The sequence below is a fragment of the Polypterus senegalus genome, chromosome 12 (assembly GCF_016835505.1).
Source record: "Polypterus senegalus isolate Bchr_013 chromosome 12, ASM1683550v1, whole genome shotgun sequence".
In the NCBI taxonomy this organism is placed as follows: domain Eukaryota; kingdom Metazoa; phylum Chordata; class Cladistia; order Polypteriformes; family Polypteridae; genus Polypterus; species Polypterus senegalus.
The window spans coordinates 52,685,375-52,699,862 of NC_053165.1; the positions used below are offsets into that span (position 1 = coordinate 52,685,375).

The 14,488-nt window shown below is 37.3% G+C and overlaps 1 protein-coding gene across 2 annotated transcripts in view; it reads right to left on the minus strand.

Annotated features, from left to right (window-relative positions):
* LOC120540450 (protein SSUH2 homolog) overlaps positions 1-6,252 on the minus strand; it is a 30,938-nt gene extending 24,686 nt beyond the window's left edge. For both annotated transcript variants that reach the window (XM_039771274.1, XM_039771273.1), the window contains exon 1: positions 6,136-6,252. In XM_039771274.1, coding sequence (XP_039627208.1) covers positions 6,136-6,157 — 22 coding nt within the window. In that variant the 5' untranslated portion in view covers positions 6,158-6,252. The remainder of the gene's footprint in view (positions 1-6,135) is intronic.
* Between the last annotated feature and the right edge of the window lie 8,236 nt (positions 6,253-14,488).

Below are 14,488 nucleotides of genomic sequence, written 5' to 3' on the forward strand. Positions count from 1 at the left end.
GAACTTACAGTCACAATTGACTAACTTTCGGAAAAGTAAACACAGCTGTCAGTAGAAATAAGGTGTATGCTCCTTTAATAAATGATGCGCTTAAGAAACTAAACAGAGGGAAAGTGATGAGAAAAGAACTGTGTTTTTTGTGATCATTTATTTTATTGATTCTAGTAACACACACACACATAAAGGATCAGTTGAAACTGAGAAAAAACTGTTTGGCACAGAGAGCAGCAGTGCCAGACCATCCCATCTTACCACACTCCCCCCAGATAAGGCGTAGGAACAAGGTCAAAAAGCAATCAAATGCATAGATTAAGAAGAGGAATATAAATACTTAACAAATGTTATTAATGTTCTCTGTAAGGTGTCCTTGTGTGCCTTGAAAGGCACCTATGAATAAATTATTATTATTATTTAAAGCATCAAATGTACTGCCAAACAAACCTATGTGTGCTAAAACGGTGATGTGATTGGGCCCCAAATAATAGGATTTCCAATGATGAGAATGAAGTGGACTAATCTAATTCTCAATATATTCTAAGAATGCTCCATTAATTTGAGAGGTAGAATGTTCCAAAAGAATTTAATTGAAAAAAGTAAGATTGACCGACTGTCAAAAGAAAAGAGCTTACAGGATATCCATTGAGAGGCAAGCAGTTAATTTATTGGCTATAGTGTTAAGAAAGTGCAGTTCACAGTGGTGAGCCGTGAGAGAAAACTCTGAAAAGTCTAACAGAAAGAGAGTTTGAGGAATAGAACTCATGCTTACAAATGGAAAGGGAAAGGAAGAGAAGATAGCAGGGCAGTGCAAAAACATACAGAAGGGAATATAAATGGCAAAATGGATCAGGAGAGAGACTCATAGGAAAAAACATATGGACAGTAAGGTAAAGTCTAGGAATTATCTTGTGGTTGAACTAATAGGGATTTTGAAAAAATATTTGACATTCTTACAAATATTTTGCCAAGAGTAAGGAGAAGCCAGTAGAGTAACATCATAGGACCATTGTGGAATTAAGGAAAGAAAGGTTTGTTGCTGATTTAATAGAGAGTGTAGACAGTTTTAATAAGGGAGCAGAATTGAATATGGATACAACCAGTTATTTAGTGTTTTACAGTATATTTGTAATAAATTTAGACCTCTTTGCAGAGATCTGTTTTCACTTTAATTTTAAAAAGTCTTTTTTGGTTGATCAGCATCAAAAAGGCTAAATTAAATCCATTAGGATTCAGTTTCGTATAATTGTCTTTCAAGGAGGTGAACACTTATAATAGGCAATGTATATTGGATGTCGATAAAAGAGTCTCCATCTTAGACTGGAAAACTAGAAGCATTACACGATTATTTTTACAAAAGATGACAGACTGTCTGGTAGTTACAAGTAGATCTGTAGTATTGCTAAGAGAAAGTCCAAGCTGGCCTTCCATAAATATCATATTTCATTGACACTGTTTTGTTCTTTTATATGTGGGACCAGCCATGTTATACTGGTTGGAGATGTTGGCACTAACCAGAAAGCAAGAGACAAAGCTGGAGGTGGCAGAGTAAAAGATGCTAGGATTTGCATTGGGTGTGACCAGGATGGATAGGATTAGAAATGAGGACATTAGAGGGTCAGCTCCAGTTGGATGGTTGGGAGATCAATTCATAGATGCGAGATTACGTTGGTTTGGACATGAGCAGAGGAGAGATGCTGGGTATATTGGGAGAAGGATGCTAAGGATAGAGCTGCCAGGGAAGAGGAAAAGAGGAAGGCCTAAGTGAAGGTTTATGGATGTGGTGAGAAAGGACATGCAGGTGATGGGTGTAACAGAACAAGATGTAGAGGACAGAAAGATATGGAAGAAGATGATCCGCTGTGGCAACCCCTAACGGGAGCAGCCAAAAGAAGAAGAAGATATGTATCTCTAAATAGATTGATACCATAAAGGTACCTCAATTTCATTCTCTCTTCTAGTTAAAGTCATTTTTTTTCTGTAGTATTTACGACACGTTTTCACAACTCTCAATTGTCACTGCTCTGAAGGCACCTGTCTCAAGTTATGCATTAACAAGAATCACCATTTACAAGCAAGTGCAGTAAAGAATTAAAGCCCTGCTTGAAAAAAACCCAGATAATAAACAGGGAACTACACTCGCTTAATAGACCATAAAACAGTCCATGCAAATTCTATTCCTGGCAAAGCTGAGATAATGAATATGCGGTCAACTTTACTTTCCCATGTTTATTAACTTCTTTAGATAGATAGATAGATAGATACTTTATTAATCCCAAGGGGAAATTCACATAATCCAGCAGCAGTATACTGATACAAAGAAACAATATTAAATTAAATAGTAATAAAAATGAAAAAAAAAGAAAAAAATTAAAATAAAATTAATGATAGCATTTACTCCCCCGGGTGGAATTGAAGAGTCGCATAGTGTGGGGGAGGAACGATCTCTTTAGTCTGTCAGTGGAGCAGGACAGTGACAAAAGTCTGTCACTGAAGCTACTCCTCTGTCTGGAGATGACACTGTTAAGTGGATGCAGTGGATTCTTCATGATTGACAGGAGTTTGCTTAGTGCCCGTCTCTCTGCCACAGATGTTAAACTGTCCAACTTTAATCCTACAATAGAGCCTGCCTTCTTAACAAGTTTGTCCAGGCATGAGGCGTCTTTCATCTTTATGCTGCCACCCCAGCACACCACCGCGTAGAAGAGGGCACTCGCCACAACCGTCTGGTAGAGCATCTGCAGCATCTTACTGCAGATGTTAAAGGATGCCAACCTTTTCAGAAAGTATAGTCTGCTCTGACCTTTCTTACATAGAGCCTCAGTATTGGCAGTCCAGTCCAATTTGTCATCCAGCTGCACTCCCAGATATTTATAGGTCTGTACCCTCTGCACAGTCACCTCTGATGATCACAGGGTCCATGAGGGGCCTAGGCCTCCTAAAATCCACCACCAGCTCCTTGGTCTTGCTGGTGTTAAGGTGTAAGTGGTTTGAGTTGCACCATTTAACAAAGTCTTTGATTAACTTTCTGTACTCCTCCTCCTGCCCACTCCTGATGCAGCCCACAATAGCAGTGTCATCAGCGAACTTTTGCACGTGGCAGGACTCCGAGTCATATTGGAAGTCTGATGTATATAGATTGAACAGGACCGGAGAAAGTACAGTCCCCTGCGGCGCCCCTGTATTGCTGAACACAATGTCAGACCTGCAGTTCCCAAGACGCACATATTGAGGTCTGTCTGTAAGAGAGTCCACGATCCATGCCACCAGGTGTGAGTCTACTCCCATCTCAGTCAGCTTGTCTCTAAGGAGCAGAGGTTGGATGGTGTTGAAGGTGCTAGAGAAGTCCAAAGCAGTTTATCAAATCTCCAGACAAATTGTTATAAAAAAGAATAACAGTTTTTGCCAAACTAAATTGCTGACCTTTGTGCTTCAATGTTAAGTCCTTCAAACCTCCTTATCCACACCATCCTTCCTTTCTAGCCTATGTAATATGCTTGAACCTAGTGTTCTTCAAATCATTGACCTGTTTTAACATTGTTTCCACCATTCCATCTTAAATACTAATCCGTTCACCCTCCTCTTTACAGATTATCCATTTTGTAACTAAAAGTTACTAGAATATTAGAAAAATTGTGACAAAACCTGAACGTTCTGCCCAATAAGCTTGTCCATCCAAAGGTTGTCCAAAATAACATCAAGTCAAGATATTAAGGTCCCTTAAGTCTTGCTCTTCATCACACTACTTGGTTCTTTTATTATTTTATGTGCAAAATATGCTTTTAATAAGTTTACAACTCTGTTTAGTGTTTAGAACTCTGTTCTTCCTGAATTTCATTTTTTTTTCATAATTTTTAACACTTCAATTATATTGCCTCTTTGTCTCCATTTGCTTAAACTGAGAGGGTTCAACTGCTTCAATCTCTTCTCATAGCTCATACCTCTAATTTTGGAGTCAGCCTAGTCGATATGTCCTTTGGACCTTGTCTACTGTTTGCTAATTATTTTTTGTAATACGGAGACCAAAATGAACACAGCCACACTAGTATGTTATAAAACTTAAGCATATCCTCCTTGGACTTACAACGGTTCACATCATGATATTTAACCTAACATCCTATTCGCTGTCTTGATTGCTTCTGTCCACTGTCTGGATGTACACAGTAATGAGACCACTATAAATCCTAAATCCTTCTCATAAGAAAAAGTTTACATTTCAAAGGTTGATCTTTGATGGCTCATGAGACTTCACAGAGATTCTCATTTATGTTTCATTTAACAATCATCTTTATCACAGATGTTTTGCCTAAAACTCCTTAGCAGAAAAGGTTTTAATCAAAAAGGAGACACAAGACACAATTGAGGTGAAAGGTGTCAAAATAGAGAATTTGGTTTGAGAATGCATATCACGTTTTGTGAGATCTCCTTCAAGACTTCACATTTTTTACTTATTATTGGTCCAATGCCTTTATCCAAGGTGAGTTACAGCATTGACGACATGATTGATTTAATTTCTTTTGTTTTTCCAATTATAGCACAGGCTGGCAAAGTGACTTGCTTATGGTCACACCTTGGGACTTGAAATCATGAGCTCAGGATTTGAAATCCAAAGCCTTAACCACTATGTCACACTGCCTGCCTTCTCTTCTATGATGAGTAGGGTCTAAGTGGAGCACAACGATTTAAATTAGAGCAACTAATAGTATTATTCTGAATCAAAGATTACAGTTATAGAAAAGTGTTTTATTACTACCTTCTAAACATTTCACCATATATTATTAAGCATGTAATGAAAATGCTTTTAAACTGGAAAAAAGACACTACTAGGAAGATCTGAGCTCATTGAGTGACTTTGTTGAGCTCCCTACTGAAACTCAAGAGGAGACCTTTGAGAGAATACCTGGGTATTTATTTATTTTTTCTCAAGAGAAAATTTGAGAAGTAGGAAACAAAAGACAATGTCTCCATGTTATTTCTTTCTGATGTCGTTGTTGAGGAGAAACCTTAAAGATATTAAGGAGAGCTCTTTTTGATTTTTCATTCCTTTGGGTACTCTTGAGCATCAGACCTTCCATTATGTGCTCTGATCCAACATTTTTACTTCCTACGTGCAATACTTAACATTTATTTACACTGAATTTCATGATACAAATCCACCCAAGCCTGTATGCTATCCAAGTCTTCTGTAACAGCATATATCATTCTGTATCATCTGCCCTTCCATCCAGCTTATTGCCTGTTGTCCAGATTGTTTATATGTATTAAAAAAATTGTGTGTGTTATACCCACCTGCAGATTGAACCCTGTGTGGTCACTTCTTTTAGTTTGATCACTAATCTTTCATGTGGCATCTTAACCAAAGTCTTTTGAAAATTAAGATAAATAATATCATACGTTCCTCCCTAAGATTCTCCAAATTTTACAGACCTTCCCTTGTGCCTGTGCTACCCTCCAGGATTGGCAGGTAGCTCACATTAGAAACATGCTTAAGCATTGTCAGCAATCATTTCTCATTGAACACAACATAAAATCTATTGATTTACCTTTCCTCTCAGTTTGCTCTCTCAGTCCAAGTGCGTCTAATGGTATCACGCATAATGTTATTTATGTACCATTTTTACAGTATATCATTCCTGTTGTTTCTTTTTCTGCCCCAGAATTTTGTGTTTTCCATGTGTTTGTTTTATTGAGATTTAATCCTTTTAATATTGCCTTCTATCCAATGTTATTCCACTTTTTCTGTGCTTCTATTGCTATATTACCTTTCAAATTTTTGTGAAACACTTTGAGCTTAGGAAATGTGATATATATAAAATAATAAAAATTATAGTGCCTTGAGCATGGGAAAGATGCTATACAAATAAAATGTAGTATTATTATTATTATTATTATAATTGGTAGTAGTAGTAATAATAATAATAATAATTATTTGCATTTATATAGCGCTTTTCTCACTACTCAAAGCACTCAGCAATTGCAGGTTAACGGTCTTCCTCAAGGGCCCAACAAAGCAGAGTCCCTTTTGGCATTTACGGGAGTAGTAGTAGTAGTAGTAGTAGTAGCAACACATTATAACTCCTGAAAGGAAAAAATACTTTGAAGATCTTTTTAACATAATAGAACAAAACGTTCTTTACTTACCCAGTGGTTTGCTGTTTTCCATGATGTACGTGAACAGAGTAGTCAAGTGAAGCACAAGTGACCCCCGAGCCCTGTAGCAACTGCTTACTTCTGCTGGCTTTTTTAAAACCTTTTATATTTTCCTGCTGGAGCCGGAAATTCTTGCATGAAATTGCAGTGGTTACCATAAACTGTTGACACGAAGAGTATTGCCTGTGAATTGTGTAAATTATTGAGGAAGTACTGTATCAGATTGCAGACATTGCAGTTGTGCAAACACCTTACATACCTTCAGTCTTGACCCGTCTTTCCTCTATAGTGATGAAGTAATTACATTTTAAAGTATCTTCATGGGAGAGAGTAATGAAGTTCAATAAATATTTAGTGCATTGCTGTGGTCTGTGTATTTAATTAACTTTGAACTCATATAAACTGCTTGTGAAATATTATTCTTTTGGTGTATCTTTTCTGCTTGTGTGTGACGTGGTACAGTGATAGCGCTTCTTTTTTTCACTTTCATTTATTGTTTTCCAGTTTTTTATTATATTGTTCTGTTCTTTTATCATTTATCTAGTTATGCATTATATGTTACTTTTATTCAAGTTAGTTAAGTTATTTAGCATCTGTGTCTTGCAGTTCTTTCATGTTCCTTGTATGCTGGATCCCCAAATGGCAGCTGTTGTTTCAGCAGATCAACTTGTTTTTAAAATGGCAACTGAAAGAATAAATGAAGGACAGAAAAAATTATCAGAACTGGAAGGTTAAAAACAATGAATCATCAAAACCAAAACGAAAAGGGAAAGATCAGAATCTTTGAATGTAGCCAAAGTCACAAAACCAGAGATATTCTTTATAAAGGCACAAAGGAAGGTTTGTCCCAAAGCTCAGGTAAAAACACAGTGAACTATACAACCTTTTAATCCCATCACTGCAGTTACCCACGGGTCATGACTCTAGGCCACACACCCCCTAGTGACAGGAAAGGGCTGCCTAGACAATGGAACACAACATCCATCCATCCATTATCCAACCCGCTATAGCCTAACTACAAGGTCACAGGGGTCTGCTAGAGCCAATCCCAGCCAACACAGTGCGCAAGGCAGGAAACAAACCCCAGGCAGGGTGCCAGCCCACCGCAGGGCGTGCACACACACATACACACACACACACACACACCAGGCACACACTAGGTAAAATTTAGAACAGCCAATGCACCTAACCTGTATGTCTTTGGACTGTGGGAGGAAACCGGAGTACCCGGAGGAAACTCATGCAGACACAGGGAGAACATGCAAACTCCACGCAGGGAGGACCCGGGAAGCAAACCCAGGTCTCCTAACTGCGCCACCATGCTGTCCTTAAACAGGGCATACTTACACAAAAATAAAACCTGTTATGTGACCCTGCTACACGTTTTACTGATCTGACAAATCCAAATTTACAAAAAAGCTCCAGCAGGTTACCAAGCATGATTTCAAAAGATTGAAACTAACGCAGATGATTTGAATAAGATTTTGGGTGTCAGAGGGCAATGCTGAAGAAACTGGAAATCCTTTCAGTGCATTACAGACACCCATTATGCTCAGAACTTAACTTCAGCAAGTCAGGGAGGAAACTCACTTTAAAAACCCACACAAACTGCTACAGAAATGCCTTTCTCCCTGGTATCGTATGGCTTTTTAATAAAGAATATTGAAGATAATAAAAATTTTCTATAAGCATTGTGGAACTATTGTCAAATTGTTAGATGAAAATATTTTGTTTTGTTTTTTCTTTTCTTTTTTTTTAATAATTTAAATGTTTCAGAACTTTCGTGTAACTTTTAACCTGTTTATCTCTATGTGTTGTATTTCTGCCTGTTATTGGATGCAGCTGGGAAGGAAAATGTAATGTTTTCCTGCATAAACCTGACTAAGTAAAAGACTTTAATTAAATGTTGATCATATACAGTTGTGGTCAAAAAGTTTTGAAAATGACACGTATTGGTTTTCACAAAGTTTGCGGCTTCAGTGTTTTTAAATTTTTTTGTCAGATATTCCTATTGCATAATGAGTATAATTACAAACTTTTTATAATTTTCAAAGTCTTTTATTGCTAGTTACATTACGTTTATGCAAAGAGTCAATATTTGAAGTGTTGGCCCCCTCTTTATCAAGACCTCTGCAATTCACCCTGGGATGCTGTCAATCAGCTTCTGGGCCAAACCCTGACTGATGGCAGCCCATTCTTCCATAATCAATGCTTGGAGTTTGTCAGAATTTGTACGTTTTTGTTTGCCCACCCACTTCTTGAGGATTGACCATAAATTCTCAATGGGATTAAGGTCTGGGGAGTTTCCTGGCCATGGACCCAAAATTTTGATGTTTTGTTCCCCAAACCACTTAGTTCTCACTTTTACCTTATGGCACGGTGCTCCATCATGCTGGAAAAGGCATTGTTGGTCACCAAACTGTTCTTGGATGGTTGGGAGAAGTTGCTCTCGGAGGATGTTTTCCGACCATTCCTGATTAATGGCCTTAGGAGGCTAAAGTGTCTTTCATGGTCACTTTTATGATTATAAAAACACATGCTTGGGCATGATTTTGCCTGGTGGTGAGATGATCTCACATACTGCTATGCCCCACAAGTTTATTTCACTCATTTACTAAAAGATATTTGCTTAATGTACAGTACCTTCTGCAATTACACTGTGTAATTAAAAATGAACTCAAGATTTATTTTTTTATATTAATGGACAGAATTTTATTATCTTAAAAATAATGATATAGCAGTGTTTTCTACTTTCTAATCCAATCTATATTTCCATGCAGGCCTGTTTTGCACTATGTTATACATTAAGCCATTCTTCTGCTCTTATTTATTGTATTTATTTATATATCATCAGCTTATTGTCTTGTTGCCTGTAGATGGTGTGGCACAAGAATTTCACTATGCTCTTGCAGTGTATGCTACAATAAAGATCTGTAATCTCCTATCTAATCTAATCTCTGCTAGCAAATTTGAATTTAAAGTAGTCGTCTTTTTTTAGATAGGTGCAACTGCTATAGCACTGTCATCAGTTTATATAAGTGCAACTACTACCCTCTAGTGGTTTCTAACTGCTGTGCTGCCTTTGATGGAGGATTTACTCTCAACAGTGCAGCAAATTCATATAACCTGGATTCAATGAATGTTTTGAGCCATTTGCTCCCAGAATCAGCTCACAAGTGATCATATTTAATGAGAACAATTGTAGACAAGGTAATCAGACAAGCATGGTGTGGAATGATGAATAAATCAACAATGGGTTGATGTTAATTAAATGTCAGTTTTGATTTACAACAAGATATTTCAATAAGGCTCACACACTATTTGTATTACCTTTCTTAGATTTCCTGGATGTTACACTTATATCAAGGTGTAAATAATCCAATTTATTGATAAATGCAATAAGTGTAATGATAGAATTGCTTTTAAGGTGACATTAACCATGGGAAACAATATAGACTAAACATATGACACAGAAGAAGCTGTTTGTAGTTCATTTAAAAACTAGGCGTTTATTTTGCTAATTTTACACATTTATTTATGAGAATTATTTTTCTCTTTGGACATTTGTATGATATCACAGCTCTCTCTTCCTTTAACAAATAATAATAATAATAATAATTAATATTATTATTATTGTTATTATTTACATTCATATAGCGCTTTTATCACTGCTCAAAGCACCTTTTTTTTTTTTTCATTGGGAGCCACTAATGTTATAGCCATTTTGTAGTAGTATGCTCACCACCCATTAGTTGTTAGGTGGTGAAGTGGTGACAGAGAGATAATCAATTCAACGCAGGGGATGATTATTCAGATCACAGGGTAAGTGACCCCTGCTGGCTTCACTGACACCTCTTCCAGAAGCAACCCAAGCTTTTCCTAGATGGCCTCCCATCCAAATATGCTTAGATCCAGATGGACGACCTCTTCTGGCGTAGATAGATAGATAGATAGATAGATTGATAGATAGACATAACTTTTTGCAGATGCTCTTTAAATAAATAAAAACATGAACAGGTAATTAAGTTCAGAAAAAAAAGAAAAACAGTGAGAAATATACAACTTCAGCAGCTTCCAGGTAGTGTCTTGACATTTCTTTTTACAGTGCAATTCTGCATTGTGTGCTCAGTAATATATGGACACTTGTTTTTGGTAAACTGCAGTTCTTGCTGCTTAATAATACTATTAGTTCCTTTCATTTATATTGCTGTGCTCCAATTGGATCCTGCTCATTCTAGAAAACAAGGAAAGCAGTGTGGCATAGTGGTTAAGACTTTATATAGCGTATATAGTACATATTACAGTATATATATATATATATATATATACAATATATATATATAGTATATATTACATCTTGCCTGAGTTGCTTCGAAAGCTTGCATATTGTAATCTTTTTAGTTAGCCAATAAAAGGGGTCATTTTGCTCGACTTTTCACTAGAGTATATATATATATATATATATATATATATATATTGAAGACGTCACAAAGACAAAAAAAAGCTTTTGGGTAGCCACACCCTTATACTTGAAAATCTATCAATGAGAGTACAAAAATAATCTCTTTTTAGACCAAGCTCAATACAGAACTGAATAACAGACAAGATGGTCAGGACAGGAAATGAGGATAGGAGAGCCAGGACTGGAAGTGACAGTTAGGACATCAGGTGGGACTTCCTTCAGATAGTCTGCAGAGGAGGAAAGAGAGAAAGTGTTAGCTAACAGCGCCAACCCTTGGTCTGGTGGATAATCACACATAGTCATGCCTATAAACTGTTCCTCAATCCCACGTGTGTGGCTATATACTAAATATACATATATACACAAACATACAGGATATAAATATTAATGAAGACAAAACACAATTATAAAAGGCTGGGGCACCAGAGGTAAACCCCATTTAATTGGCAGGGTTGAATGTCAACAGAAATAAAGAAAACATGATGTTGCATACTGGTGAAGTGTCTTAGGGCAGACAGGGTGACTGACTCTTTCCAGTGTAGTTGGTTCATGTGCGAGTCCTGGGCTGGAAGAGGCAGAATTTCCAAAGAAGAGCAGGAAGTGATGTCAGACCTCTTGCTGTCGATGGTCTTCAGATCAAAAATGCCAACCGGCATACTGGGGTGAAATTACAGGTATTATAAAAACCATGAAAATGCCATTGATTCACTCATGCGTATATATAGTCATCATGCATTTGCTTCTGTGGACCACTCTTTGGGCTCATCTGGGGTATTGTCTTCCACCTCAGGTTGATAGGGGGCACTGGTGCTGACCTTCTCTTCTTTTATTCCCTCCACAGCACAGAGATGATGCCATGAGAAGGCAACTGACTCTGCCCCTCTGCCCCACAGCCTCTGGAAGGAGGTGGTCAGTTCTGAACTGAATACACCATAGGATGGAGCTCCCTTCCAATTTTACTTAAACCTGATGGTTTTCTTGCTTTTGAGCCTTTATATTGGTGTGTATAGCAGTCCATTTTCATTATTTTTGCTTTGGTTAAAAACTGGAATTAAACAGGGACAACCTCTGCATTTTGCTGTGGTACCTTGAAATTTCTTACACGACCATGATATACATTAAATGTATTGACTATTTATGTTTTGGCTACTCCTAAGCTTTGACATTGCATGCTAGCTTTTTCTGTGGTTCCTTCAGTTCAACTAGGTGGGGCCCAAGCAATGAATCAAGCCCAGGGGCCTCCTATCCACTAAGTCCACCTCTGACAGCAAGTTTCATTAAGACTGAGTAATCTTTTGAATTATTGTGTTCACTGACTCACATCCTGACATATTCTTGTACAACAGAAACACATTACTTTAAAAGTTTTCAAATCATGTTCAAGAATAAGTAAAATGTGTAAACCTGTTAAAAATATGAAAGTCACGATACTTTCCCTAAACATAATTCAGTATATAAAGTTGAATGTGTGTTTCTGTGTGGGACTGTCTGTTATTCATATCACACCATTAAATGTATCTCCACCAAAATGTGCAGATTGACATTTTGTACAGGAAGATTGTTTGCTGTGTTTTGTTCCAAAATTTATTCCCAATCATATATGAGCCTGTTCAATGCAAATTGCAGGCAATGTAGAAAAAGACCATTAGCAAGGTACTGATAAACATGCTAGAAAAATGGCCATTGTATACCACTTGTCACTCAGCTTACATTTGGCTTTACTATGTTTCATACCCCTGGATAACTGCTAATAAATAGAGCAAGTGTAGAAGCAGGAATAAAAAAAATCAGATTAATAATGGAGTATAGTTACAGTTCAATTTGGTGAAAAAGTGTAAATGTTTTGGGAGCGAGACACAGCAGTTCTTTTCCATTTTTTCCTACTCCTGTTAAATATGGCCCATTTTTACTCAGTATAATGACATACTGCTTTGCGACTGAAGGAAAGTGACAGCCAGTGAACTAGAAGTAGCTAAAGGAAGAAATGCTTTTATCGCTGCATACACAGTCAACTGTACCATTTTTTTTTGTCTAGTGTATGTATTGTGAAAATGTCTCTTCCAACCTCTTGGTACAGTCTGACTGGAACTGGGAGGGTGGATCTTGACTTGGGGGTGGGGGTTGGTGAGATGTCTTTTATATCCCTTTCAAACTTTTGCAACTAAGTGAGAATATGTCATACATATTTTCATGTTTGAAAGGAGGAAAAGTGTAGTTTCTAGTAACATCTATTAGGCTTCTAATGTTTTAAGAGATATTGGAAAGGTCAATATTAGGGAAAGGAACATCCACCCCAACAGAAACCTGTTGTTATCTACTGTTAACTGCTGCTATAACATAGAAAATACAGTATAAAGGCAATGCTCCTTCCATGAGATAAAAATAAAGGCCTTAAAATAACATTCTGAAACACACCTAATCCATTTCAGGGATGTGGTGGATAGGGCCTACTCTGGCAGCACAGGCCAAGAGGCAGGAGTCACCCCTGGATAGAGTGTTGGTTCATTCACAGACCAGCTTACACACACACACACCTACATAACCCAATAAGAATCACCAATTAACTGAGCCTGCATGTGTTTGGGAATGTGAGGAGAAAACTGGAGTACCCAGAGCAAAAGCTCTGCAGGCATTGCTGCAAATTCCATTCAGAGAACAATGGAGTATATTTGAACCCAAATATTCCTCCTCCTAATACTGTATGGCTCATTGTATTCTGGCTGAAAAGTTTGATTTTTGTTTTGTTTGATGATACTACATTTTCCTATTAATCTACAGGCTTCTCCAAATGTTGTGTAGCAAACTTCAAATGAGCGTCAACATACTCTTTCTTCAGAAAGGGACTGTACTGAGATCGTCATGCACGGAGAGTATAGCCATGGAGAGCATTGCCTATTCCTTTCAAGCAGTCCTGAGCTTGTGGACTACTCTTCAGACTAACCTTCTGACTTCCCGGGTTGGAAATGATATGAGGAGCTCCTGTGCATGACCAGTTGATGGTGGTGTGACGTTCTATCCTCTTGTGAATAATGACCCTATTGGTGCTTATAGGAACATTTAGCAGTAGAGAAATCCATCAGTAACCAGTGCCATTGCTATGTGGCTTCACAATCTTCTCGGAAATGTCGTGGGAGAGCTCTTTGTCTCCACCCATCACAAGATGTTTCTTGTCTGACAGCTTGGAAACAAATGATTTGTTAATTTGCCTTCAGAGGAGGGTAACCCACACTTTGTTGAAGAGAAAAAGTTCTCACCTAACAAAATGTAGTAACCCAGCTGATTCTTATTAGCACAGGTAGGAGAACTCATCAATGGAATCATCAGGTTTAATTCTTTTTCTTACTATGTTCAATAGTTTCTTGTGTCATTCCACTTAATTGTGTATAACTTTTTTAAAGGATTAGAATGTTAAGATTTCTTTGGTTGTTGCATTTTATTGAGTTAATATCAATGTCTGGTCTAAATTGAATGTGCATAAGCTGCATTGAAAATATGTTTAATGAGATACATTTTTATGTGTTGAATTCTTATTTCCCACACTGTATGTATCTAGCTGTCACTCTTAATCTAGAATCTGGCCTGATTGCATTTGCTAGTGAACCTTGTGAAATACAGCGGTGACTTCTTCCAAGCACAACTTGTAATGACCTACTCATTCGGAGGATCTCAAAATTTTATACAGTTTCCAAGTTGTTACCATGAAATTGCTGGGTGAAGAAAACCTTCATGTTAAATAACATATGTATTTTATGTTTCAGCCACTGGGATTCAAATCTTTGTTCATTTCTATTAGTTTTATTTATATTTATTAGTATTTTTCTTCGTACTGTATTTCATTTTGTCTATGGATCAATGTCTTTGTTATGTGCCTTGTGTTTTCGG